This window comes from Pseudophryne corroboree, chromosome 1, assembly GCF_028390025.1.
Source record: "Pseudophryne corroboree isolate aPseCor3 chromosome 1, aPseCor3.hap2, whole genome shotgun sequence".
Classification (NCBI taxonomy): domain Eukaryota; kingdom Metazoa; phylum Chordata; class Amphibia; order Anura; family Myobatrachidae; genus Pseudophryne; species Pseudophryne corroboree.
Window position 1 is genome coordinate 189,558,096 of NC_086444.1, and position 27,679 is coordinate 189,585,774.

The 27,679-nt window shown below is 46.9% G+C and overlaps 1 protein-coding gene across 5 annotated transcripts in view; it reads left to right on the plus strand.

The window, feature by feature from the left end:
- Positions 1–27,679, plus strand: part of RASA1 (RAS p21 protein activator 1) — a 421,336-nt gene that overhangs the window by 344,328 nt on the left and 49,329 nt on the right. For all 5 annotated transcript variants that reach the window (XR_010246601.1, XM_063963963.1, XM_063963965.1 and 2 more), the window contains exons 14-18: positions 3,875–4,032; positions 20,821–20,897; positions 21,026–21,198; positions 23,141–23,300; positions 24,408–24,550. Coding sequence is in view for 4 of the 5 variants with exons in the window: in XM_063963963.1 (XP_063820033.1) it covers positions 3,875–4,032; positions 20,821–20,897; positions 21,026–21,198; positions 23,141–23,300; positions 24,408–24,550 (711 nt within the window). In the remaining variant the exon portion in view is untranslated. The remainder of the gene's footprint in view (positions 1–3,874; positions 4,033–20,820; positions 20,898–21,025; positions 21,199–23,140; positions 23,301–24,407; positions 24,551–27,679) is intronic.

The following is a 27,679-nucleotide window of genomic DNA, read 5'->3' on the forward strand; positions in this document are numbered from 1 at the left end:
GCCTGACGTTCAGATGTTTGTAAAAGGGGTACTGCATATACAGCCTCATTTTGTGCCCCAGTGGCACCTTGGGATCTCAATGTTGTTTTGAGTTTCCTAAAGTCACATTGGTTTGAACCACTCACCACTGTGGACTTAAAATATCTCACATGGAAGGTGACGATGCTATTAGCCCTGGCTTCAGCCAGGCGTGTGTCAGAATTGGCGGCTTTATCATATATAAAGCCCTTACTTAATTTTTCATTCTGACAGGGCAGAATTGAGGACTCGTCCTCAATTTCTCCTTAAGGTGTTTTCTGTTTTTCACATGAACCAACCTATTGTGGTACCTGCGGGTACTAGGGACTTGGAGGACTCCAAGTTACTTGACGTTGTCAGGGCCCTGAAAAATATGTTTCCAGGACGGCTGGAGTCAGAAAATCTGACTCGCTGTTTAGCCTGTATGCACCCAACAAGATGGGTGCTCCTGCTTCTAAGCAGACGATTGCTCGCTGGATTTGTAATACAATTCAGTTTACACATTCTGTGGCAGGCCTGCCACAGCCAAAATCTGTAAAAGCCCATTCCAAAAGGAAGGGGGCTCATCTTGGGCGACTGCCCGAGGGGTCTCGGCTTTACAACTTTGCCGAGCAGTTACTTGGTCAGGGGCAAACACGTTTGCTAAATTCTACAAATTTGATACCCTGGCTGAGGAGGACATGGAGTCTCTCATTCGGTGCTGCAGGGTCATCCGCACTCTCCCGCCCGTTTGGGAGCTTTGGTATAATCCCCATGGTCCTTACGGAGTCCCCAGCATCCACTAGGACGTCAGAGAAAATAAGATTTTACTTACCGATAAATCTATTTCTCGTAGTCCGTAGTGGATGCTGGGCGCCCATCCCAAGTGCGGATTGTCTGCAATACTTGTACATAGTTATTGTTACAAAAATCGGGTTATTCTTGTTGTGAGCCATCTTGTCAGAGGCTCCTTCGTTGTTATCATACTGTTAACTGGGTTCAGATCACAGGTTGTACGGTGTAATTGGTGTGGCTGGTATGAGTCTTACCCGGGATTCAATATCCTTCCTTATTATGCACGCTCGTCCGGGCACAGTATCCTAACTGAGGCTTGGAGGAGGGTCATAGGGGGAGGAGCCAGTGCACACCACCTGATCCTAAAGCTTTTATTATTGTGCCCTGTCTCCTGCGGAGCCGCTATATCCCCATGGTCCTTACGGAGTCCCCAGCATCCACTACGGACTACGAGAAATAGATTTATCGGTAAGTAAAATCTTATTTTTTTAATACATTTAAATCACTTCTTGTCCCTCCCTCACCCAACCCATCAGAACTATCGGTGTGCAAGATCTTGCGTCCTACTTCAAGGACAAGATTGATAAGATCCGAAATTAAATGGTACGGTCTTCCACAGCCAGTGACCTGCTCAATTCCCTTCCTGAACCCTCTAACACCTTCTCTTCATTTGATCCCACACATCAAGATGAAGTATATTGCACTCTTCTCATCTGCCTACTCTACTACATCTTCTCTTGATTCCGTACCCTCACAAATTAGTAAATCTGTCTCCTGTGCTGATCCCAACCTTAACTAAACTTTAACTGTAATCTCTCTCTGTCTACTGGTATCGTTCCTTCTCTGAACAAGCATGCAGTGATTAATCCCATTCTGAAATGGCTTTTAAATGTAGCAGTGACGAGATCTTTCACTACCTTAGTCAGTGCTGTCTCTGTGGAGTTTTGGGCATGAAATCCTGACTAAAGTGGGTCCAGTAAGCCACGTGAGTTAAGAAAGTGTGTTTAGGCGATTGTAGGCAAGTCTGTCAAGTAGCTTGGAGGGACATGGGAGCTGAGAGATGGGATGGTAGTTTGAGAGTGTTTGGGTCAGAAATTTGTATTTACTCACTACTTATTCTCCTTAATCTCTCTGCTGCCTTTGACACTGTTGACCACTCTCTCCTCATACAAACACTACAACCCCTAGGTCTTCAGGACACCGTCCTTTCTTTATTCTCATCCTACTTATCTAATCGCTCCTTCAGTGTTCGTTTCTGTGATTCCACCTCTTCTTTGCTACCTCTCTCAGTTGGAGTACCGCAAGGCTCAGTCTTAGAGAATAGCAGAGGACCTATCTATACCACATCTCTTGGCAAACTAATCGTCTCTATCGGATTTCAGTATCATCTGTATGCAGATGATACTCAAATCTGTCTATTCTCCCCAGATATGTCACCATCTGTATTGGCCGTGTCTCTGAATGCCAGTCTGCTTTTTCAGCTTGGATGACATCTCGCCACCTCAAACTTAATATTTCCAAAACAGAATTAATTATATTTCCACCGGCCAATAGTAGTTCTCAGCCTGATATCTCTCACTGTTGATAACTCTGCAATCATCCCTACCCCACAAGCTCGCTGCCTAGGTGTCATTCTTGACTCTGAACTGTCCTTTGTTCCCCACATTCAATCTGTCTCAAAATCATGTTACATACATCTAAGAAACATATCCAAAATACGACCATATCTTACACAAGACACAGCAAAAACTCTGATCCATGCTCTCATTATCTCCCACATTGATTATTGTAATAGTCTCCTGACTGATCTTTCCAAACATAGGCTCTCACAACTACAATCCATTTTGAATGCAGCTGCGAGACTAATCTCCCTCGCTAGACGTTCATTGTCTGCAGATCCGCTCTGTCAGCCCTCCATTGTTTACCGATATTCTACTGTATTAAATATAAAATACTTTTACTTACATACAAGGCTATTAACCAAACTGCACCAGCATACATCTCGTCACTCATCTCAAGATATCTTCCTAACCGACCTCTTCGCTCTGCACAAGATCTGTGTCTCTCATCCACACTTATTACTCGCTCCCACTCACGATTGCAGGACTTTCTTCGGGCTGCACCCACTCTGTGGAATGCCCTACCACGCACAAAAAGACTCTCCTCTAGTCTCCAAACCTTTAAAAGTTCCCTGAAAACTCACCTCTTCAGACAAGCGTATCAAATTCCAGACCCACCCGCATAAACTTTCAATGCTTCCCTATCTAATTACATCCTCTCTGTACAGTACACATAACCTCACATATTTTGTCTGTCTTGACTCGCACCCTCCTGACCTTTTGCCAAAATTGCTAAGTGATCATATCATACAACCCATTAAGAACCTAGCAATCTAATGGATCAATATGCAATAGGTAGCACCTATCCTTGTGTATCAATGCCTATTTCCCTATAGATTGTAAGCTTGCGAGCAGGGCCTTCCTACCTGTCTGTCTGTTTTCACCCAGTTTTGTTCTATTACTGTTTTAATTGTAAAGCGCAATGGAATATGCTGTGCTATGTAAGAAACTGTTAAATAAATGAAAGCTGTTACTCCCGGCTCCCAAAAGAGGAATTCAGTCGTTGCTCCTGTCGAGCTTGAATGGCTGCCGGCGTCAGCATTTCAGCTTGCACCTCCTGGGGATCGTGAGCTGAAATTTGCAAAGAATAATATGTCGCTGCGCTGGGGTTGCCACGGGTTCTAGTCCCTGTTGGTCACCATGCCGACTGTTTGGATTGTGAGGTGGCGGGATGTAGGGGGAGATATTGTGACTGGCGGTTTCAAGACCGCTGTTCACATTACTACATCCCGTCTAGATATGTAATTTATTTCTGGTTTGATTTTAAATCTGTCGGCCAAAGCAGGCAAACATTAGTGGCTTTATCAAACCGCAAATTTAGAAAATGCAGCCCCTACTTTGAGACCATGTATTCTGTTTGGTACTTGCCCTGACTGCTTTACTTTTGGTTAAACGTTTTGTATTTGTGCAGACAACTGAAATCTTAACTTGCATTTAATTTTTTTTTTCTTCTTCTGTTCTAGGTTAGCAGTCTCCATTTGCATGTAGAAGAAGCACACAAGCTCCCAGTCAAACACTTCACTAGTCCTTACTGTAATATATACCTGAATAGTGTGCAAGTAGCAAAGACACATGCCCGAGAAGGCCAGAATCCTGTTTGGTCAGAAGAATTTTTCTTTGAGTAAGTTTCTGTGGATACTTATGTGGTCACTATAAATGTAGGGTTGGGTAAGACTTGCGTAAGTATATGATTGGGGGAAACCAGCACATGGTAGGTGAGCTGCCCGTTTCAGATAGACTTCCGGATAATGCAGCCATGCTACTTACTGATCATGTTAGAAAAATTTACAGTGTAATTTAAGGCTATTTTGTTGATTTATCTTAACTTGACAAATGTCATGATTACTAGTAATGATTAACTTTGAGATTTCAATTATTTATTTATTAACAGATTCTTATATAGTTCAGCAAATTCCGTTGCGCTTTACAATTGGAAATAACAATGATATAACAAAACTGGGTAATAACAAACAGACATAGAGGTAGGAAGGGCCTGCTTACAAACTATAGGGAAATAGGCATGTATATACAAGGAAAGGTGCTTTCTATTGCATAGTTGTCCACCAGATTGCAAAGGTTCTTGGTGGGCTGTATGATATAGTCACACAGCAATGATGAACTGGGGTTAGGAGGAAGGGAAAGTGAAGAATGAGAAGACATGAGTATATGTGTGGTCAGAGTGGATGCAATTTTATAGGAAAGTTTTTGAAAGTTTTGGGTGGTTCTGGAATTTGATACGCTTGCCTGAAGAGGTGAGTTTTCAGGGAACGCTTGAAGGTTTAGAGACTAGAGGAGAGTCTTATTGTGCGTGGTAGGGCATTCCACAGAGTGGGTGCAGCCCGAAGAAAGTCCTGCAGTTGTGAGTGGGAGCGAGTAATGTGTGGATGAGACGCAGATCTTGTGAAGAGCAAAGAGGTCGGGTAGGGAAATATTTTGAGATAAGCGAAGTGATGTACGTTGGTATAGTTTGGTTAATGGCCTTGTGTGTGAGTAAAAGTATTTTAAATTGAGTGCGGTAGAATACAGGTAACCAATGGAGGGACTGACAGAGTGAATCTGCAGACGATGAACGTCTAGCGAGGAAGATTAGCCTCGCAGCTACATTCAAAATGGATTGTAGTGGTGAGAGCCTATGTTTGGAAAGACCAGTCAGGATACTATTACAATAATCAATGTGGGAGATAATGAGAGCATGGATTAGAGTTTCTCTATCGTCCTAGTGGATGCTGGGGTTCCTGAAAGGACCATGGGGAATAGCGGCTCCGCAGGAGACAGGGCACAAAAAGTAAAGCTTTTTCCGATCAGGTGGTGTGCACTGGCTCCTCCCCCCATGACCCTCCTCCAGACTCCAGTTAGATTTTTGTGCCCGGCCGAGAAGGGTGCAATCTAGGTGGCTCTCCTAAAGAGCTGCTTAGAAAAAGTTTAGCTAGGTTTTTTATTTTACAGTGATTCCTGCTGGCAACAGGATCACTGCAGCGAGGGACTGAGGGGAGAAGGAGTCAACTCACCTGCGTGCAGGATGGATTGGCTTCTTGGCTACTGGACATCAAGCTCCAGAGGGACGATCACAGGTACAGCCTGGATGGTCACCGGAGCCGCGCCGCCGGCCCCCTTGCAGATGCTGAAGTCAGAAGAGGTCCAGAATCGGCGGCTGAAGACTCCTGCAGTCTTCTAAAGGTAGCGCACAGCACTGCAGCTGTGCGCCATTTTCCTCTCAGCACACTTCACACGGCAGTCACTGAGGGTGCAGGGCGCTGGGAGGGGGGCGCCCTGGGAGGCAAATGAGTACCTATAAAGGCTAAAAATACCTCACATATAGCCCTAGAGGCTATATGGAGATATTTAACCCCTGCCTAATTTTTCTAAATAGCGGGAGACGAGCCCGCCGGAAAAGGGGCGGGGCCTATCTCCTCAGCACACGGCGCCATTTCCTCTCACAGCTCCGCTGGTCAGGACGGCTCCCAAGTCTCTCCCCTGCACTGCACTACAGAAACAGGGTAAAACAGAGAGGGGGGGGCACATTTATGGCGATATTTTGATATAACAAAGCAGCTATAAGGGAGCACTTATTATAAGGCTATCCCTGATATATATATAGCGCTTTTGGTGTGTGCTGGCAAACTCTCCCTCTGTCTCCCCAAAGGGCTAGTGGGTCCTGTCTTCGTTAGGAGCATTCCCTGTGTGTCTGCTGTGTGTCGGTACGTGTGTGTCGACATGTATGAGGACGATATTGGTGTGGAGGCGGAGCAATTGCCAAATATGAGGATGTCACCCCCTAGGGAGTCGACACCAGAATGGATGCCTTTATTTATGGAACTACGGGATAGTGTCAACACGCTAAAGCAGTCGTTTGACGACATGAGACGGCCGGACAATCAATTAGTGCCTGTCCAGGCGACTCAAACACCGTCAGGGGCTGTGAAACGCCCTTTGCCTCAGTCGGTCGACACAGACCCAGACACAGGCGATGACTCCAGTGGTGACGGTGACGAATCAACCGTATTTTCCAGTAGGGCCACACGTTATATGATTTTGGCAATGAAGGAGGCGTTACATTTAGCTGATACTACAGGTACCACTAAACAGGGTATTATGTGGGGTATGAAAAAACTACCTATAGTTTTTCCTGAATCAGAAGAACTAAATGACGTGTGTAATGAAGCGTGGGTTGCCCCTGATAAAAAGCTGATAATTTCAAAGAAATTATTGGCATTATACCCTTTCCCGCCAGAGGTTAGGGAGCGCTGGGAAACACCTCCTAGGGTGGACAAGGCGCTAACACGCTTATCTAAACAAGTGGCGTTACCCTCTCCTGAGACGGCCGCACTTAAAGATCCATCAGATAGGAGGATGGAAAATATCCAAAAAAGTATATACACACATGCAGGTGTTATACTACGACCAGCTGTAGCGACTGCCTGGATGGGCAGTGCGGGGGTAGTTTGGTCAGAGTCCCTGATTGAAAATATTGATACCCTGGACAGGGACAATATTTTACTGTCGTTAGAACAAATAAAGGATGCATTTCTTTATATGCGTGATGCACAGAGGGATATATGCACACTGGCATCACGGGTAAGTGCTATGTCCATTTCGGCCAGAAGAGCTTTATGGACGCGACAGTGGACAGGCGATGCGGATTCAAAACGGCATATGGAAGTTTTGCCGTATAAAGGGGAGGAGTTATTTGGAGTCGGTCTATCAGATTTGGTGGCCACGGCTACAGCCGGGAAATCCACCTTTCTACCTCAAGTCACTCCCCAACAGAAAAAGGCACCGACTTTTCAACCGCAGCCCTTTCGTTCCTTTAAAAATAAGAGAGCAAAGGGCTATTCATATCTGCCACGAGGCAAAGGTCGAGGGAAGAGACAGCAACACGCAGCTCCTTCCCAGGATCAGAAGCCCTCCCCGGCTTCTACAAAAGCCTCAGCATGACGCTGGGGCTTCTCAAGCGGACTCGGGGACGGTGGGGGGTCGTCTCAAAAATTACAGCGCGCAGTGGGCTCACTCGCAAGTAGATCCCTGGATCCTGCAGATAATATCTCAGGGATACAGGTTGGAATTAGAGACAGATCCACCTCGCCGTTTCCTGAAGTCTGCTTTACCAACGTCCCCCTCCGAAAGGGAGACGGTTTTGGAAGCCATTCACAAGCTGTACTCTCAGCAGGTGATAGTCAAGGTACCTCTTCTGCAACAAGGGAAGGGGTATTATTCCACTCTTTTTGTGGTACCGAAGCCGGATGGCTCGGTAAGGCCTATTCTAAATCTGAAGTCCTTGAACCTGTACATAAAGAAGTTCAAGTTCAAAATGGAGTCACTCAGAGCAGTGATAGCGAACCTGGAAGAGGGGGACTTTATGGTATCCTTGGACATCAAGGATGCGTATCTCCACGTTCCAATTTACCCCTCACACCAGGGGTACCTCAGGTTCGTTGTACAAAACTGTCACTATCAGTTTCAGACGCTGCCGTTCGGATTGTCCACGGCACCTCGGATCTTTACAAAGGTAATGGCCGAGATGATGATTCTTCTTCGAAGAAAAGGCGTATTAATTATCCCATACTTGGACGATCTCCTAATAAGGGCGAGGTCCAGAGAACAGCTAGAGATGGGATTAGCACTGTCTCAAGAAGTGCTAAAACAGCACGGGTGGATTCTGAATATTCCAAAATCCCAGTTAATGCCGACAACTCGTCTGCTGTTCCTAGGGATGATTCTGGACACGGTTCAGAAAAAGGTTTTTCTCCCGGAGGAAAAAGCCAAGGAGTTATCCGAGCTTGTCAGGAACCTCCTAAAACCAGGAAAGGTGTCTGTACATCAATGCACAAGAGTCCTGGGAAAAATGGTGGCTTCTTACGAAGCAATTCCATTCGGCAGATTCCACGCAAGAATTTTCCAAAGGGATCTGTTGGACAAATGGTCAGGGTCGCATCTTCAGATGCACCTGCGGATAACCCTGTCTCCAAGGACAAGGGTGTCTCTTCTGTGGTGGTTGCAGAGTGCTCATCTATTGGAGGGCCGCAGATTCGGCATACAGGATTGGATCCTGGTGACCACGGACGCCAGCCTGAGAGGCTGGGGAGCAGTCACACAAGGAAGAAACTTCCAGGGAGTATGGACGAGCCTGGAAACGTCTCTTCACATAAACATTCTGGAACTAAGAGCAATATACAATGCTCTAAGCCAGGCAGAACCTCTGCTTCAGGGAAAACCGGTGTTGATCCAGTCGGACAACATCACGGCAGTCGCCCATGTGAACAGACAGGGCGGCACAAGAAGCAGGAGTGCAATGGCAGAAGCTGCAAGGATTCTTCGCTGGGCAGAGAATCATGTGATAGCACTGTCAGCAGTGTTCATCCCGGGAGTGGACAACTGGGAAGCAGACTTCCTCAGCAGACACGATCTTCACCCGGGAGAGTGGGGACTTCATCCAGAAGTCTTCCACATGCTGGTAACCCGTTGGGAAAGACCAATGGTGGACATGATGGCGTCTCGCCTCAACAAAAAACTGGACAGGTATTGCGCCAGGTCAAGAGATCCGCAGGCAATAGCTGTGGACGCGCTGGTAACGCCTGGGGTGTACCAGTCGGTGTATGTGTTTCCTCCTCTGCCTCTCATACCAAAAGTATTGAGAATTATACGGCAAAGAGGCGTAAGAACGATACTAGTGGTTCCGGATTGGCCAAGAAGGACTTGGTACCCGGAACTTCAAGAGATGATCACGGAAGATCCGTGGCCTCTACCTCTAAGGAGGGACTTGCTTCAGCAGGGTCCCTGTCTGTTTCAAGACTTACCGCGGCTGCGTTTGACGGCATGGCGGTTGAACGCCGGATCCTAAAGGAAAAAGGCATGCCGGAAGAAGTCATTCCTACTTTGATTAAAGCAAGGAAGGAAGTAACCGTGCAACATTATCACCGAATTTGGCGAAAATATGTTGCGTGGTGCGAAGATCGGAGTGCTCCGACGGAGGAATTTCAACTGGGTCGATTCCTACATTTCCTGCAATCAGGATTGTCAATGGGTCTCAAATTGGGATCTATTAAGGTTCAAATTTCGGCCCTGTCGATTTTCTTTCAAAAAGAATTGGCTTCAGTCCCTGAAGTCCAGACCTTTGTTAAGGGAGTGCTGCATATACAGCCTCCTGTGGTGCCTCCAGTGGCACCGTGGGATCTCAATGTGGTTTTGGACTTCCTAAAATCTCATTGGTTTGAACCACTAAAAAAGGTGGATTTGAAATATCTCACATGGAAAGTGACCATGCTTCTAGCCCTGGCTTCTGCCAGGAGAGTGTCAGAATTGGCAGCTTTATCTTACAAAAGCCCATATCTGATTTTCCATTCGGACAGGGCAGAACTGCGGACTCGTCCGCATTTTCTCCCTAAGGTGGTGTCAGCATTTCATCTGAACCAGCCTATTGTAGTGCCTGCGGCTACAAGTGACTTGGAGGACTCCAAGTTACTGGACGTTGTCAGAGCATTAAAAATATATATTGCAAGAACAGCTGGAGTCAGAAAATCTGACTCGTTGTTTATATTGTATGCACCCAACAAGATGGGTGCTCCTGCGTCTAAGCAGACGATTGCTCGTTGGATCTGTAGCACAATCCAACTTGCACATTCTGTGGCAGGCCTGCCACAGCCTAAATCTGTAAAGGCCCACTCCACAAGGAAGGTGGGCTCATCTTGGGCGGCTGCCCGAGGGGTCTCGGCATTACAACTTTGCCGAGCGGCTACGTGGTCAGGGGAGAACACGTTTGTAAAATTTTACAAATTTGATACTCTGGCTAAGGAGGACCTGGAGTTCTCTCATTCGGTGCTGCAGAGTCATCCGCACTCTCCCGCCCGTTTGGGAGCTTTGGTATAATCCCCATGGTCCTTTCAGGAACCCCAGCATCCACTAGGACGATAGAGAAAATAAGATTTTACTTACCGATAAATCTATTTCTCGGAGTCCGTAGTGGATGCTGGGCGCCCATCCCAAGTGCGGATTATCTGCATAAATTGTACATAGTTATTGTTAACTAATTCGGGTTATTGTTGAAGGAAGCCATCTTTCAGAGGCTCCGCTGTTATCATACTGTTAACTGGGTTCAGATCACAAGTTGTACGGTGTGATTGGTGTGGCTGGTATGAGTCTTACCCGGGATTCATAATCCTCCCTTATTGTGTACGCTCGTCCGGGCACAGTGCCTAACTGGAGTCTGGAGGAGGGTCATGGGGGGAGGAGCCAGTGCACACCACCTGATCGGAAAAAGCTTTACTTTTTGTGCCCTGTCTCCTGCGGAGCCGCTATTCCCCATGGTCCTTTCAGGAACCCCAGCATCCACTACGGACTCCGAGAAATAGATTTATCGGTAAGTAAAATCTTATTTTTCTCTGGCTGGGTCCACAGGATTATCCACAGGATAACATTGGGATATTGTCGAGCGACAGCGAAAATGGCACCAACACGGTCACGAGCTTTCTGGCCTCCCAGGATGCATTGGGGCCCTCACCATATAGTCCCGCCCACTGACTCAGTCAAATCAGTTTTTTACTTGGTGCGGCAGGAAGCCGCATGGTCGCAGGGCTGCTGAGAGTGCAGCCTCAAGCTTTAATTATTTTATATTTATAGACTTACTATGTTTTTTTGAGCGACTTCTCTTAACAGCGTCTTAAACGCATACTAGAAAGAGTCGCTCCAGCAACTCCCTACCGGGTCGCAACAACGCTTACCTTCGGGTATTAGTGCTGTCTCAACGGGCGTCTGTGTCAGGATGTTCTAGCAGGTCCAGCAGACGTAACCAGGCTGTGGCCGGAGCATGGGGAGACGGTGAGTCTATGGACTTCCTCTTACTAGCGGGGTCAGGACACACCTACACTGATTTGGTGGAGACTACAAACAGTGTGTTGATGCGCCGAACATCTTGAGTGCGACAGCGCTACGCTCCGGGGATCATAGGCGCCAGGACTAGGTAGAGGCCGCAATACTGGGAGTTTAAGTCAACAGGGGGATTCAGACGCTCTCCCGGCCGCCCCTCCTCCGAGTTCATGACCAGTTCCCGCGTGTTTCTCGTTTCATGAACTGAATGACCTCACTTCCGGCTCAGACACTACCACGAGGGTACTCTGTCTCAGCTTAGACGCTGCGGTTGTGTACAAGAGAGATAAACCCGCCCAGACCGAGTCGCAGGCCTTAGCGTCTGCATACACGTGGAAGTCGCTCAGCGTCTGTGTCCGTCAGTGAGCGTCCGTGTCCGTTATCAGTTATCAAGAGCGGCAGTGTACACCAGTAGCGTCTTACGAGCGTATTTGCTTGGATATGAAAGTGTGGTGAGTCTCCCTGTTTCCCGCTCTCTTTAGGCAGGGTATACAGTACTAAAAATTCCTTCTACTTGTTAGTATGAATTGTTAATTTTTAGTACCTATTGCATATGAGGTCTGTATATTACTGTGTTTTCTGCATGCTATGTTGGAAAAAGAACCGGTTAAAACAGAAGTACAATTTTCCTACTTATGTATAAGTTGTTATGGAGGTTGTATTCTCATATGGCAATGTCTAATGCTTTAACATGTGACTGACTGCTAGTATGTGTGCTGACTTTTCTGTGTAATGTCAGTCCTGTTCTGACCCTCAAATCAGGTGCACTGTGGTCAGATTGATCTCACCTCTATATACTTACATATAGGGTGATTTTCAGTCACAAATTGTGTAGTCAATAACAGATTAATACCATGTCTGTGAGCGGCAAAAGTGATGAGGAGAATTTATCAAGCACTCCTTCAGCCCTAACATGCTTATCTTGTAAGTCAGGGGTAATTGATATGAATCAATTTGTCACTTATGAGGGTTTGTGTGCAAATTGTTTCGCTTTTCAGTGAAGTAAAAAACAGGAGTTGGTTCAACCACCAACAGAGCCACCATAGAATATGTTCGCAAAGACTCTATCTTCTATAGCAGACAAGTTAACTCCACCACCTTAAGGGTTAGGTTATACTATGAACCCATACATGCAGCTCCCTTCCTACGGCTTGGTTCCAGTAGCCTCTACAAGCAACCAAGAGACAGGTAAGACTAAGGGGCCCTACTCACTGGCCGACCCGCCGCCGAGCTGCCCGACGGCGGATACGGCCGACGAGCGACCCGGCGGCGGGGGGGCAGTGACGGGAGGAGTGAAGTTTCTTCACTCCCCCCGTCACGCGGCTGCATTGAAGTGCAGGCAAATATGGACGAGATCGTCCATATTGGCCTGCATGCACAGCCGACGGGAGACCAGCGATGAACGAGCTGGAGTCTCCACACTGAAAGATATGAACGAGTTCTCGTTCATTTATGAACGAGATCGTTAATATCTTTCAGAAAATAGGCCAGTGTGTAGGGCCTATAAGACAGATACGTCTATGTGGCAGACTACACAAGATGATACATCGGATGATGATACAATAGATTCAACTCCGTATGATCAGTCGCAGAGTTTTAGTTCAGATGATGTAGCTGAACTTATTAATGCTGTGAAGGCTGTTCTCTCGTTGGAAGAGCCAACCAAGACAGTGTTAAAAGCTAAAGCACCTGTATTTAAACGAACAAAGTTAGTGAAAGCTGAATTCCCAGCATCAGATGAGCTGACGGAAATGATGGATGAGTCTTGGGCGGCGCCCAGTAAAAAGTTTAAGATTCCTAAAAGATGGGATTCTAATTATCCATTTCCAGCTGTGGATTGTTCGAAAAGGGAATTTCCTCCAAAAGTAGATGCACATGTTCTGTGACTCGTGCATAAATCTGCTTTACCACTGTCATCTACCTCACTAAATGATGTCACAGATAGAAGGGTTGATAGCCTTTTAAAAAATATATTTCTCTGACGTCCTAGTGGATGCTGGGAACTCCGAAAGGACCATGGGGATAGCGGCTCCGCAGGAGACTGGGCACAACTAAAGAAAGCTTTTAGGTCACCTGGTGTGCACTGGCTCCTCCCACTATGACCCTCCTCCAAGCCTCAGTTAGATTTTGTGCCCGGCCGAGGTTGGATGCACACTAGGGGCTCTCCTGAGCTTCTAGAAAGAAAGTATATAATTAGGTTTTTTATTTTACAGTGAGACCTGCTGGCAACAGGCTCACTGCAGCGAGGGACTAAGGGGAGAAGAAGCGAACCTACCTGCTTGCAGCTTGGGCTTCTTAGGCTACTGGACACCATTAGCTCCAGAGGGATCGACCGCATGGAACTGGCCTTGGTGTTCGGTTCCGGAGCCGCGCCGCCGTCCCCCTTACAGAGCCAGAAGCAAGAAGAGGTCCGGAAAATCTGGCGGCAGAAGACATCAGTCTTCACCAAGGTAGCGCACAGCACTGCTGCTGTGCGCCATTGCTCCTCATACACACTTCACACTCCGGTCACTGAGGGTGCAGGGCGCTAGGGGGGGGCGCCCTGAGCAGCAATAAAAACACCTTGGCTGGCAAAAATACCACAATATATAGCCCTAGAGGCTATATATGTGGTAATTACCCCTGCCAGAATCCATAAAAAAGCGGGAGAATAGTCCGCGAAAAAGGGGTGGAGCTATCTCCTTCAGCACACTGGCGCCATTTTCTCTTCACATTGCAACTGGAAGACAGCTCCCCAGGCTCTCCCCTGTAGTTTTCAGGCTCAAAGGGTTAAAAAGAGAGGGGGGGCACTAAATTTAGGCGCAATATTGTATATACAAGCAGCTATTGGGAAAAATTCACTCAATATAGTGTTAATCCCTAAATTATATTTCTCTAACGTCCTAGTGGATGCTGGGGACTCCGTAAGGACCATGGGGAATAGACGGCTCCGCAGGAGACTGGGCACACTAAAAGAAAGATTTGGTACTACCTGGTGTGCACTGGCTCCTCCCTCTATGCCCCTCCTCCAGACCTCAGTTAGATTTCTGTGCCCGGCCGAGCTGGATGCACACTAGGGGCTCTCCTGAGCTCCTAGAAAGAAAGTATATTTTAGGTTTTTTATTTTACAGTGAGACCTGCTGGCAACAGGCTCACTGCAACGAGGGACTAAGGGGAGAAGAAGCGAACCTACCTGCTTGCAGCTAGCTTGGGCTTCTTAGGCTACTGGACACCATTAGCTCCAGAGGGATCGACCGCAGGACCCGTCCTTGATGTTCGTTCCCGGAGCCGCGCCGCCGTCCCCCTTACAGAGCCAGAAGCAAGAAGATGGTCCGGAAAATCGGCGGCAGAAGACTTCAGTCTTCACCAAGGTAGCGCACAGCACTGCAGCTGTGCGCCATTGCTCCTCATACACACTTAACACTCCGGTCACTGAGGGTGCAGGGCGCTGGGGGGGGGCGCCCTGAGCAGCAATAATATCACCTTGGCTGGCAAAATAACCACAATATATAGCCCTAGAGGCTATATATGTGGTAATTACCCCTGCCAGAATCCATAAAAAAGCGGGAGAATAGTCCGCCGAAAAAGGGGCGGAGCCATCTCCCTCAGCACACTGGCGCCATTATTCCCTCACAGTTCCGCTGGAAGGAAGCTCCCTGACTCTCCCCTGCAGTCTACACTACGGAAAAGGGTAAAAAAGAGAGGGGGGGGGGGGGGCACAGATTGAGGCGCAGTAAATATTATAGCAGCTATAAGGGACATAATTCAGTTAGTCCCTGCATTATATAGCGCTCTGGTGTGTGCTGGCATACTCTATCTCTGTCTCCCCAAAGGGCTTTTGTGGGGTCCTGTCTCCTTTAAGAGCATTCCCTGTGTGTGTGTGCGGTGTGTCGGTACGGCTGTGTCGACATGTTTGATGAGGAGACTTATGTGGAGGCGGAGCAGATGCCTATAAATGTGATGTCACCCCCTGCGGGGCAGACACCTGAGTGGATGGATTTATGGAAGGAATTGCGTGCAAGTGTCGACTCCTTACATAAAAAATTTGACGACAGGCCAAATACGGGACAGCCGGCTTCTCAGCCCGTGCCTGCCCAGGCAATTCAATGGCCATCAGGGGCTCTAAAACGCCCACTACCTCAGATGGCAGACACAGATGTCGACACGGATACTGATAACAGTGTCGACGACGATGAGTCAAATTTAATGTCCACTAGGGCCATTCGTGGCATGATTGAGGCAATGAAAGAGGTTTTACACCTTTCTGATATAAACCCAGGTACCTCAAAAAAGGGTATTATGTTTGGGGAGAAAAAACTACCAATAGTTTTTCCCCCATCTGAAGAATTAAATGAAGTGTGTGAAGAAGCGTGGGCTTTCCCTGATAAGAAATTGGTGATTTCAAAAAAATTACTAATGGCGTTCCCTTTCTCGCCAGAGGATAGGTCACGTTGGGAGACACCCCCTAGGGTGGATAAAGCGCTCACACGTTTGTCTAAAAAGGTGGCACTACCGTCTCCGGATACGGCCGCCCTAAAGGAACCTGCTGATAGAAAGCAGGAGGCTATCCTAAAGTCTATATATACACACACTGGTGTTATACTGAGACCAGCTATTGCTTCAGCGTGGATGTGCAGTGCTGCTGCTGCTTGGTCAGATTCCCTGTCAGAAAATATTGACACCCTGGACAGGGACACTGTATTGCTTACCATAGAGCATATAAAAGACTCAGTCTTATACATGAGAGATGCACAGAGGGAGATCTGCCGGCTGGCATCTAGAATAAGTGCATTGTCCATTTCTGCTAGGAGAGGCTTATGGACTCGGCAGTGGACAGGGGATGCAGATTCTAAAAGGCACATGGAAGTTTTGCCTTATAAGGGTGAGGAGTTATTCGGGGACGGTCTCTCTGACCTTGTTTCCACAGCAACAGCTGGGAAGTCAGCATTTTTACCCCATGTCCCCTCACAGCCTAAGAAAGCGCCGTACTATCAGGTGCAGTCCTTTCGAACCCAGAAAAACAGGCGGGGAAAAGGCGGGTCCTTTCTGTCTAGAGGAAGGGGGAAGAAACTGCACCACGCAGCAGGTTCCCAGGAACAAAAGTCCTCCCCCGCTTCTTCCAAATCCGCCGCATGACGGTGGGGCTCCACAGGCGGAGCCAGGTACGGTGGGGGGCCGCCTCAAAAATTTCAGCGATCAGTGGGTTCGCTCACGGGTGGATCCCTGGATCCTTCAAGTAGTATCTCAGGGGTACAAGCTGGAATTCGAGGCGACTCCCCCCCGCCGTTTCCTCAAATCGGCCTTACCGACAATTCCCTCGAGCAGGGAGGCTGTACTAGAGGCAATTCACAAGCTGTATTCCCAGCAGGTGATAGTAAAAGTGCCCCTACTTCAACAAGGACGGGGTTACTATTCCACACTGTTTGTGGTACCGAAACCGGACGGTTCGGTGAGACCCATTTTACATTTGAAATCCTTGAACACATACATAAAAAAATCAAAGTTCAAGATAGAATCGCTCAGGGCGGTTATTGCAAGCCTGGACGAGGGGGATTACATGGTATCCCTGGACATCAAGGATGCTTACCTGCATGTCCCAATTTACCTTCCTCACCAGGAGTACCTCAGATTTGTGGTACAGGATTGTCATTACCAATTCCAGACACTACCGTTTGGACTGTCCACGGCACCGAGGGTGTTTACCAAGGTAATGGCAGAAATGATGATACTCCTTCGAAAAAAGGGAGTTTTAATTGTCCCGTACTTGGACAATCTCCTAATAAAGGCGAGGTCCAGGGAGCAGTTACTGGTCGGAGTAGCACTATCTCGGGAAGTGCTACAACAGCATGGCTGGATTCTAAACATCCCAAAGTCACAACTGGTTCCTTCCACACGCTTACTGTTCCTGGGGATGATTCTGGACACAGAACAGAAAAAAGTATTTCTCCCGCAGGAGAAAGCCAAGGAGCTGTCATCTCTAGTCAGAGACCTCCTAAAACCAAAACGGGTATCGGTGCATCACTGCACACGAGTCCTGGGAAAAATGGTGGCTTCATACGAAGCAATTCCATTCGGCAGGTTCCATGCAAGGACTTTCCAGTGGGACCTCTTGGACAAGTGGTCGGGATCGCATCTTCAGATGCATCAACTGATAACCCTGTCTCCAAGGACCAGGGTGTCTCTACTGTGGTGGCTGCAGAGTGCTCATCTTCTAGAGGGCCGCAGATTCGGCATACAGGACTGGGTCCTGTTGACCACGGATGCCAGCCTTCGAGGCTGGGGAGCAGTCACACAGGGAAGAAACTTCCAAGGACTATGGTCAAGTCAGGAGACTTCCCTGCACATAAATATTCTGGAACTAAGGGCCATTTACAATGCCCTAAGTCAGGCAAAACCCTGCTTCAAAACCAGCCGGTACTGATCCAGTCAGACAACATCACGGCAGTCGCCCATGTCAACCGACAGGGCGGCACAAGAAGCAGGATGGCGATGGCAGAAGCCGCAAGGATTCTCCGATGGGCGGAAAATCACATAATAGCACTGTCGGCAGTGTTCATTCCGGGAGTGGACAACTGGGAAGCAGACTTCCTCAGCAGACACGACCTACACCCGGGAGAGTGGGGACTTCATCCAGAAGTCTTCCTACTGTTGGTAAACCGTTGGAAAAGGCCACAGGTGGACATGATGGCGTCCCGCCTCAACAAAAAGCTAAAGAGATATTGCGCCAGGTCAAGGGACCCTCAGGCGATAGCTGTGGACGCGCTAGTGACACCGTGGGTGTACCAGTCGGTTTATGTGTTCCCTCCTCTGCCCCTCATACCAAAGGTACTGAGAATAATAAGAAGGCGAGGAGTAAGAACGATACTCGTGGTTCCGGATTGGCCAAGAAGAGCTTGGTACCCGTAACTTCAAGAAATGTTGTCAGAGGACCCATGGCCTCTACCGCTCAGACAGGATCTGCTACAGCAGGGGCCCTGTCTGTTCCAAGACTTACCGCGGCTGCGTTTGACGGCATGGCGGTTGAATTCCGGATCCTAAAGGAGAAGGGCATTCCGGAGGAAGTCATTCCTACGCTGATAAAAGCCAGGAAAGAAGTAACCGCAAACCATTATCACCGCATTTGGCGAAAATATGTTGCGTGGTGTGAGGCCAGGAAGGCCCCCACAGAGGAATTTCAGCTGGGTCGTTTTCTGCACTTCCTACAGTCAGGAGTGACTATGGGCCTAAAATTGGGTTCCATTAAGGTCCAGATTTCGGCTCTGTCGATTTTCTTCCAGAAAGAACTGGCTTCACTTCCTGAAGTTCAGACTTTTGTTAAGGGAGTGCTTCATATTCAGCCCCCTTTTGTGCCTCCTGTGGCACCTTGGGATCTCAATGTGGTGTTGAGTTTCCTAAAATCACATTGGTTTGAACCACTTAAAACCGTGGATCTCAAATATCTCACGTGGAAAGTGGTCATGTTATTGGCCTTGGCTTCGGCCAGGCGTGTGTCAGAATTGGCGGCTTTGTCGTGTAAAAGCCCTTATCTGATTTTCCATATGGATAGGGCAGAATTGAGGACTCGTCCCCAGTTTCTCCCTAAGGTGGTATCAGCTTTTCACTTGAACCAACCTATTGTAGTGCCTGCGGCTACTAAGGACTTGGAGGATTCCAAGTTACTGGACGTAGTCAGGGCCTTGAAAATTTATGTTTCCAGGACGGCTGGATTCAGGAAAACTGACTCGCTTTTTATCCTGTATGCACCCAACAAAATAGGTGCTCCTGCTTCTAAGCAGACTATTGCTCGCTGGATTTGTAGCACAATTCAGCTGGCGCATTCGGCGGCTGGTTTGCCGCATCCTAAATCAGTGAAAGCCCATTCCACGAGGAAGGTGGGCTCATCTTGGGCGGCTGCCCGAGGGGTCTCGGCTTTACAACTTTGCCGAGCTGCTACTTGGTCAGGGGCAAACACGTTTGCTAAATTCTACAAATTTGATACCCTGGCTGAGGAGGACCTTGAGTTCTCTCATTCGGTGCTGCAGAGTCATCCGCACTCTCCCGCCCGTTTGGGAGCTCTGGTATAATCCCCATGGTCCTTACGGACTCCCCAGCATCCACTAGGACGTTAGAGAAAATAAGAATTTACTCACCGATAATTCTATTTCTCGTAGTCCGTAGTGGATGCTGGGTGCCCATCCCAAGTGCGGATTGTCTGCAATACTTGTATATAGTTATTGCCTAACTAAAGGGTTATTGTTGAGCCATCTGTTGAGAGGCTCAGTTGTTATTCATACTGTTAACTGGGTAGAATATCACGAGTTATACGGTGTGATTGGTGTGGCTGGTATGAGTCTTACCCGGGATTCAAAATCCTTCCTTATTGTGTCAGCTCTTCCGGGCACAGTATCCTAACTGAGGTCTGGAGGAGGGGCATAGAGGGAGGAGCCAATGCACACCAGGTAGTACCAAATCTTTCTTTTAGTGTGCCCAGTCTCCTGCGGAGCCGTCTATTCCCCATGGTCCTTATGGAGTCCCCAGCATCCACTACGGACTACGGGATTGATACATCACAGTGAAATAAATATATTAGAATGCATTGTGTTGATATTTGGTGATAAGAAAAAACTGATCTGTTGAGAATAAAATATATTTACTCTGGAAGTGCACCAAACACCATTGTGTCACATAATACCCTCTCTTACTGTTATTAGAAGTGCTGACGGCATTGACTGAGAGCACAAATTATACAATCATTAGAAGTTTCAGAGCATTCAGCTCAAAACTCATATGGTAACTGACAGGCTCCTACTTATAGATAGAACATCCTATACAGGTATAGAGAACCTGGATATCCACAAACTGGGTTATGAGGAGAATTTCTCCCGAGAGCTGACAGCAAAGACTGAGAGCACAATATGCAACTTTAAGCAAAACCAGGTATAGCCTGTAAATAAGCTTAAAGCATATACCATTTTTGAATTAAGAATATAAGTGCGCTGACAGCTGAGACTGAGAGCGCGGAGCCGTGTCTTGTACTCATTATATGAAACTCTCATGATAAAATATAATTCTCACACTATATATGAATCAGCCTCTAAGAAGGACACCAAGAGGACTTAGTGGCTATACCAGTGGTGGTTACTCGATACTCAGCAGATCAAGCACAGGGAACGCATTAATATTAACCAAAGGACAATACAACAGTGATGTAAAATCCAGAAAAACTGTCAATCCAATTAAAATTGAGATCACATCCTGACAGCACCAGGAATTTGATACAATATGGTCATAGAACCTAGAATTAATTCAATACACATATAAGACATTGCTCAGCACGGTGGAAATAGAGAGTGTGAATTTTAACACTATATGTTGCACTTTGTCTCACATTTGTCTTTATAATTTTTAATATTTCACAGTACCTGGCTTTTTTAAATCAAATACTAATAAAAGTTATATTTTAAATAATTTCATTTTGATTGAGTGCGCCACATCAAGTCCAATTCTTCCCTTTCCCTTGGGACTACGAGAAATAGAATTATCGGTGAGTAAATTCTTATTATTTATTTCATTTTTTTTTTTTTTTTTTTAGCGATTTATCACCGGACATAAACAGATTTGAAATTAGCCTTAGTAACAAAACAAAGAAAAGCAAAGATCCTGACATCTGTAAGTATACTTCTGCATTTTCGTTCTCTGTATTACTCCATTTCTATATTTTTTCTGAATCTTTAAAAGTTTTGGGGGGTTTTGCCAGCATATCTTGATATATCTAATGGTCTTCCTCTACTTTCCAGTATTCATGCGCTGTCAGTTAAATCGGCTGCAAAGAGGACATGCAATAGATGAATGGTTTCAACTCAGTTCGCACATACCACTGAAAGGTATAGAGCCAGGGTCACTGCGTGTCCGGGCACGGTACTCCATGGAGAAGATCATGCCAGAGGAAGAGTACAATGAGTTTAAAGAGGTATTGCAAGTATAAGTCTGGTGTAATGTTTCTGTGTAACATTGTGTATAGCCCATTGTTGCTGAAGCTCAGATTTCTTCAATTTGAATAGTAGAGTGGATCTGGCATTATGATTGTTATCAACTGTGTATGCAGTGTAGTGATCTTAAGGCTCATATAGACGGGCCGATGCGGGAGAGATGTGTGTTGAGCGACGGTTCATCAATGGCTTGTATACTGTATGGTAATGTACAAGTAATTGTGTAGTGTGAGACACCAAAGAGATTTTTATGTCTGCAGTATAATTGAGTCCCTTCCATCCTCCAGATGTCATATATCTGAGATATGTACAGCATCTACAATTGATTTTACGGTTGAGTCCGAGAAGGTGGCTGATTTCTGGCAACTGGAGTGATTATCTTGTACTAAAGACTGTACCCGAATGACCCCCTAGATCAGTGATGGGGAACCTTTGGCACTTCAGCTGTTGTTGCACTACACATCCCCGCATGCCCTGCTACAGTTTTGCTATTTGGCCGTGCTAAAACTGTAGCAGAGCATGCTGGGATGTGTAGTTCAACAACAGCTGGAGGGCCAAAGGTTCCCCATCACTGTCCTAGATGCTTTTTCAGATGATTTTTTTTTTTACCTATTTTTTTATTGTTTGTTTGGTTTTTTTTCACATAGTAAAACAGTACAAGAAAATAAAATGATACAAATAGGAAGTGGGAAGGGGGTGGGGGTCAGCTAGGACAGTTGCTCCAAGTATAAAGAAAACGTAGTATGACTAGATACTTCATGACCAGGTTTTCCAAATACAAAATATGCAATTACATATACATAATAAACACCGTAAATTAGGCTAGCTTAGCAAGTCATTTTTCCAAAACATCAGCCCACAAGACACCTGTCTGCATAGCCACCAGTCAGTGTTTTTGAATAGTTAAAAAATATTAGTAATATAGGGCCACTTGCGATAGAAGGGGATGACACCCTTTCCTAAGTTGGAGGGATCCTCTTTAAGGTGAATAATTGTGGTAGTACTGCGCCACCACCAGAGCGTGTCTGATAGCGCTGACAAAGACCTTCTGTGGTGTGTTAGCATGGGGTGTAGTATGGTATGCCGGCGGCCGGGCTCCCGGCGACCAGCATACCGGCGCCGGGATCCCAACCGCCGCAATACAGACAGCGTGGCGAGCGCAAATGATCCCCTTGCAGGCTCGCTGCGCTTGCCACGCTGCGGGCACGGTGGCGCGCCACGCTATCTATTCTTCCTCCAGGGGGGTCGTGGACCCCCAAGAGGGAGAAAAAGTGTCGGTATGCCGGCTGTCGGGATTTCGGCGCCGGTATACTGTGCGCCGGGATCTCGACAGCCGGCAAACTGAAGACCACCCGTTAGCATGGTAATGTATTTGCTGACTGGTAGATAATAAAGTATTATAACAATCAGCAATGGTTGAAGCTCCATGGTTTGTGATGGTGATCAATTGGTTATTTTGAGTGTCTTAGCACTAAATATCTTGTTAAGCAGTATTTGCAAAAGACTGTATTCCTCACATTATAAAGAGTATTGGAATGAAGAAAGTGTTCCCAAAATGCTGTAAAAATAAAGATACAGTATATCACATGCACAAAAAACACACTTTTCATCCGATTCCCTCCAATTCCGATATATCAATGTATGAGCTCTTTCCCAAGTTATTGCAGTGTCTTACATATTAGAATGCAGCATGACCTGTTTCTCCTACCTTATCTCACACAACGAGTTCCATAGTTTGTATTGGTTAAAAGTGCAGCGTTTCTGAAGTACGTGGGAAAAGAGTTGTAAAGTGTAATGCATCAGTAGTTGGTGTTTTTACACACTTTTGCCAGCTCCTGTACAAACGAGCCCTCCTCCAAGCTCTTGTGTTCACCGTATACCTAAATGAATAAGCCTTTTCAGGTAACATGTTCTATCTTTTAGCTTATATTGCAGAAGGAGCTGCATGTAGTAAATGCATTATCGCACGTGTGTGGCCAGGATCGAACACTACTTGCAAGCATTTTACTGCGGATTTTTCTGCATGAAAAAATGGAGTCTTTACTTTTGCGAACACTAAATGACAAAGAGATCAGCGTGGAAGGTACGGAATACACAAGAGTTTACACTGTAGGCCTGCTGGTATGAATGGGCTTATTTTGTCTCAAAGATGTCAGGCTTAGTTTGCTGACTACATATTGGCATCTTAGTTTTAGACTTAATGGGGGTGGGGTGGGGATTCAATTGTTTCTCCCCGCAGATGCACTAGATGGAGCACAATGTTCGGGCCCGCTGATCTGCAGGGAGACTCATTTTATCTTGCACCCCCCTGTGTCGGCAAGCTGCAATGTGAGAAAAGTGACCCATTTAGGTTCCCAAACTGCACTTTTCGAGATCGTGCCCATTTGTTTAACCAGGTTTAGCTGCTTTACGCAGCTAAGCCAGACACTAATGGGTGCGATAACTAGCATCAATTGAATATCGCCCCTGCACATTCCAAGTTTTTGGCACAGGAAAAAGGCTATTTAATTGAATAGCCTTTCCCTGCGCCCAGAGGCGTCACTAGGGTTGGTGTCACCCGGTGTTGTAACTCATGGTGTCACCCCCCACCCCCTCCTATCGACCTACTCTTGTATCAGTCCATGCAGAAATCCTGACAGCAGGGGCCAGTGTTAGGGTGTTTGGTGCTCCCAGCAAATGACAAATTTGCGCCCTCCATCCATATGCAGTAAAGGGACAGTGCGTGCCGATGCACACCACCAATAGTACCCGCAATTCAAATTACGCCACACAGTAGCACACAATAGCATACAATCTTATTCACATTACACTGCCTGCGCCACAGAGATTTTGGCTGGCAATTAGTCGTGGGGTGAACACTGCGGCGAATTGAATACACCGCTTAAAGACAGAAATTCTCTTCCTAAGGAATAGTAAAGACTATTAAAATATCACTTTTCTTAAAAAGGCACTGACAATGATTTTAAAATAAAAAAAACAAAACATCATGTTAGCGTTTTTAATAAAATTTGTAAAATTTTAGTGATTCCATACGTCCTTTTTAGATTTCTAAATATTTATGGAATTTCACCAACTGTGGGTTCTTCTAATGTATGCAAATGCTATATGTTAACGTTACGCAGTAGAGTAACAAATAGTGGTGATGATTTTGCATAACTTTCTTTATATATTTGATTTTGTAACAATATAGATGAGGCTACAACGCTCTTTCGTGCCACAACCCTGGCGAGCACACTTATGGAGCAATACATGAAAGCTACTGCTACGCCATTTGTTCATCATGCTCTGAAAGACACCATTTTAAAAATAATGGAGAGCAAACAGTCATGTGAGGTAAGAAACGTGCACCTTAATATGTATTCTGTGAACAAATAGTGTACTTATGTAAGTACAGTAGTGACGTGATTTTTGCTTATTAGAGGAAGTTCAAGACTTAGCAACCATAGAAGTATTTTCTTTCATGAAATCACACCTAGCCTAAATCAGAGCTAACTGGGTTTTTATGTACCACCTGGGGGGGGGAAAGGTTAGGGTTAGGCTGCAGTAACGGAGGGTTGGGGGGTGGGTTAGAATACTTACCACTCCCCTGTCGGTATCCTAAACATTTTAATGCCGCTGTCTGTATTGTGACCGCCGGCAATCTGTCCGCTAGGATCACATACCGATCCCGTCTAAACTGTCTTTGGGAGTTTTTCCACCTGTATTTCATTTCTCTTACGTCCTAGAGGCTGGGGACTCCAAAAGGACCATGGGGTATAGACAGGATCTGCAGGAGACATGGGCGCTTTAAGACTTTAAATGGGTGTGAACTGGCTCCTCCCTCTATGCCCCTCCTCCAGACCCCAGTTAGGTTCTGTGCCCAGAGAGACTGGACACTCACAGGGGAGCTCTACTGCGTTTCTCTGTAAAAAAGACTTTTGTTAGGTTTTTGTGTTCAGGGAGCACTGCTGGCAACAGGCTCCCTGCATTGTGGGACTGAGGGGAGAGAAGCAGACCTACTTCTTTGAGTTCAAAGGCTCTGCTTCTTAGGCTACTGGACACCATTAGCTCCAGAGGGTCCGATCACTTGGTGCGCCTAGCTGCTCGTTCCTGGAGCCGCGCCGTCACCCCCTCACAGAGCCAGAAGATAGAAGCCGGGTGAGTATTAAGAAGACCAGAAGGCTTCAGTGACGGCAGAAGACTTCAGTACTGAGATACCACGCATCGGTCGCGCTGCGCGCCATGCTCCCACACACACATACGGCGGCACTTGCAGGGCGCAGGGGGGGGGGGCCCTGGGCAGCATGATTACTGAAGTTTAAAAAACTGCCTAAAATATATATATTGCAAGTGCCTAGGCACTAGATATAGCCCCCGCCAGTATAAATAATTTGAATTTGAGCGGGACTACAGTGTGCCGGTGAGGGGGCATGGCTTAGCCCTCACAGCTTACCAGCGCCATTTTCTCTTCACAGGATGCAGAGACGCTGGCCCGGACCTCCACACTCCTGCACAAGTAACAGGGTGCAAAACGGGGGGGCACAGTAAATTGGTGCTATTATCACTTGATAAAAACAGCACAAACAGGTCTGAGGCAGTGTGTATATGGTCTCTGTACCGGGATAGGCGCTGGGGTGTGAGCTGGTAAACTCCCTCTGTGTGGGTCTGTCCTCTATAGCCAGTGTGTGGGTGCGTGTCGGTACGTGTGTGTCGACATGTCTGAGGCTGAGTGCTCCTCCCCGGAGGAGGTTGCAGTGGGTGCGGATAATGCGCTGGGAGTGACTGTCGGCACCGCCGACTGCTGATTGGGTGGATATGTTGAGTACGTTGAATGCAAATGTGGCGTTATTGACTAAATAAAAGGCTGGATAAATCTGATTCTCAGACCCAAACATGGAGAAAATCCATGGAGGACGCCTTGTCTCAGGTCCAGACCCCCTCAGGGTCACAAAAGTGTTCATTTACCCAGATGGCGGATACTGATACCGACACGGACTCTGATTCCAGTGTCGACTATAGTGAGGCCAGTTTAAATCCGAAACTGGTTAAGAGTATTCAGTACATGATTGTGGCAATTTAAGACGTTTTACATATTACAGAAGTAACTACTATTCCTGATACAAGGGTTTGTTTGTATAAGGGTAAAAAACCTGAGGTGACGTTTCCCCCCTCTCATGAGCTGAACACACTTTGTGAAAAAGCTTGGGAAGCTCCTGACAAAAGGTGGCAGATTCCCAAGAGAATTCTAATGGCATATCTTTTCCCCTCTGAGGACAGGGAAAAGTGGGAGTCATCTCCCAATGTGGACAAGGCTCTGTCACGACTGTCCAAAAAGATGGCGCTTCTGTCTCCTGACACGGCTGCCCTAAAGGACCCTGCGGATCGTAAGCAGGAAACTACCTTAAAATCCATTTGTCACTGCAGGTGCGCTGCTCAGACCTGCCATGGCGTCGGCATGGGTGAGTAGCGCTATTGGTAAGTGGGCAGATAACTTGGCATCTGACATGGATACCCTGGATAGGGATAGCATTCTTTTGACTCTCGGTTATATCCGGGACGCTGCAGCTTACCTAAAGGATGCGGCAAGGGATATTGGCCTCTTAGGATCAAGGGCCAATGCCATGGCAGTCTCTGCCAGGAGAGCACTGTGGATTCATCAATGAAATGCTGATGCCGACTCTAAGAAAGCTATGGAGGCTCTCCCGTATAAAGGTGGTGTCTTGTTTGGTGACTGCCTCGCTGATCTGGTGTCTACGGCTACCGCGGTAAGTCATCATTTCTTCCTTATGTCCCTTCACAACAGAAAAAGACGCCTCGCTATCAGATGCAGTCCTTTCGGCCCAATAAATACAAAAAAGGAAGAGGGTCGTCCTTACTTGCCTCTAAAGGTAGAGGAAGGGGAAAAAGGTTGCCTGCTGTGCCAGGTTCCCAGGAGCAGAAGTCCTCCCCGGCTTCTGCTAAGTCCACTGCATGACGCTGGGGCTCCTCTACGGGAGACTGTACCGGTGGGGGCAGGTCTGGTTTCACTCGGGCCTGGATCCTTGGGTGTGATCCTTGGGAAATAGTGTCCCAAGGGTACAAACTGGAGTTTCAAGTCGTGCCCCCCCACCGATTTTTCAAATCAGCCTTGCCAGTTTTTCTACCAGAAAGGGAAGTAGTGTGCGCTGCGATACAAAAACTGTGTTAACAGCGTGTCATTGTCACAGTACCCCGTCTCAACGGGGAGAAGGGTTTTATTCGAGCCTGTTTGTCGTACCAAAGCCAGACCGATCCTGACCTATAATCCCTCAATCTATATTTGAAAAGTTTCAAGTTCAAGATGGAATCTCTTCGAGCAGTGATCTCCAGTCTGGAAGGGGGGGATTTTATGGCGTCAGTCGACATCAAAGATGCCTACTTACATGTCCCAATATATCCTCCACATCAAGCTTTCCTGAGGTTTGCTGTTAAGGATTGTCATTACCAATTTCAGACGTTGCCGTT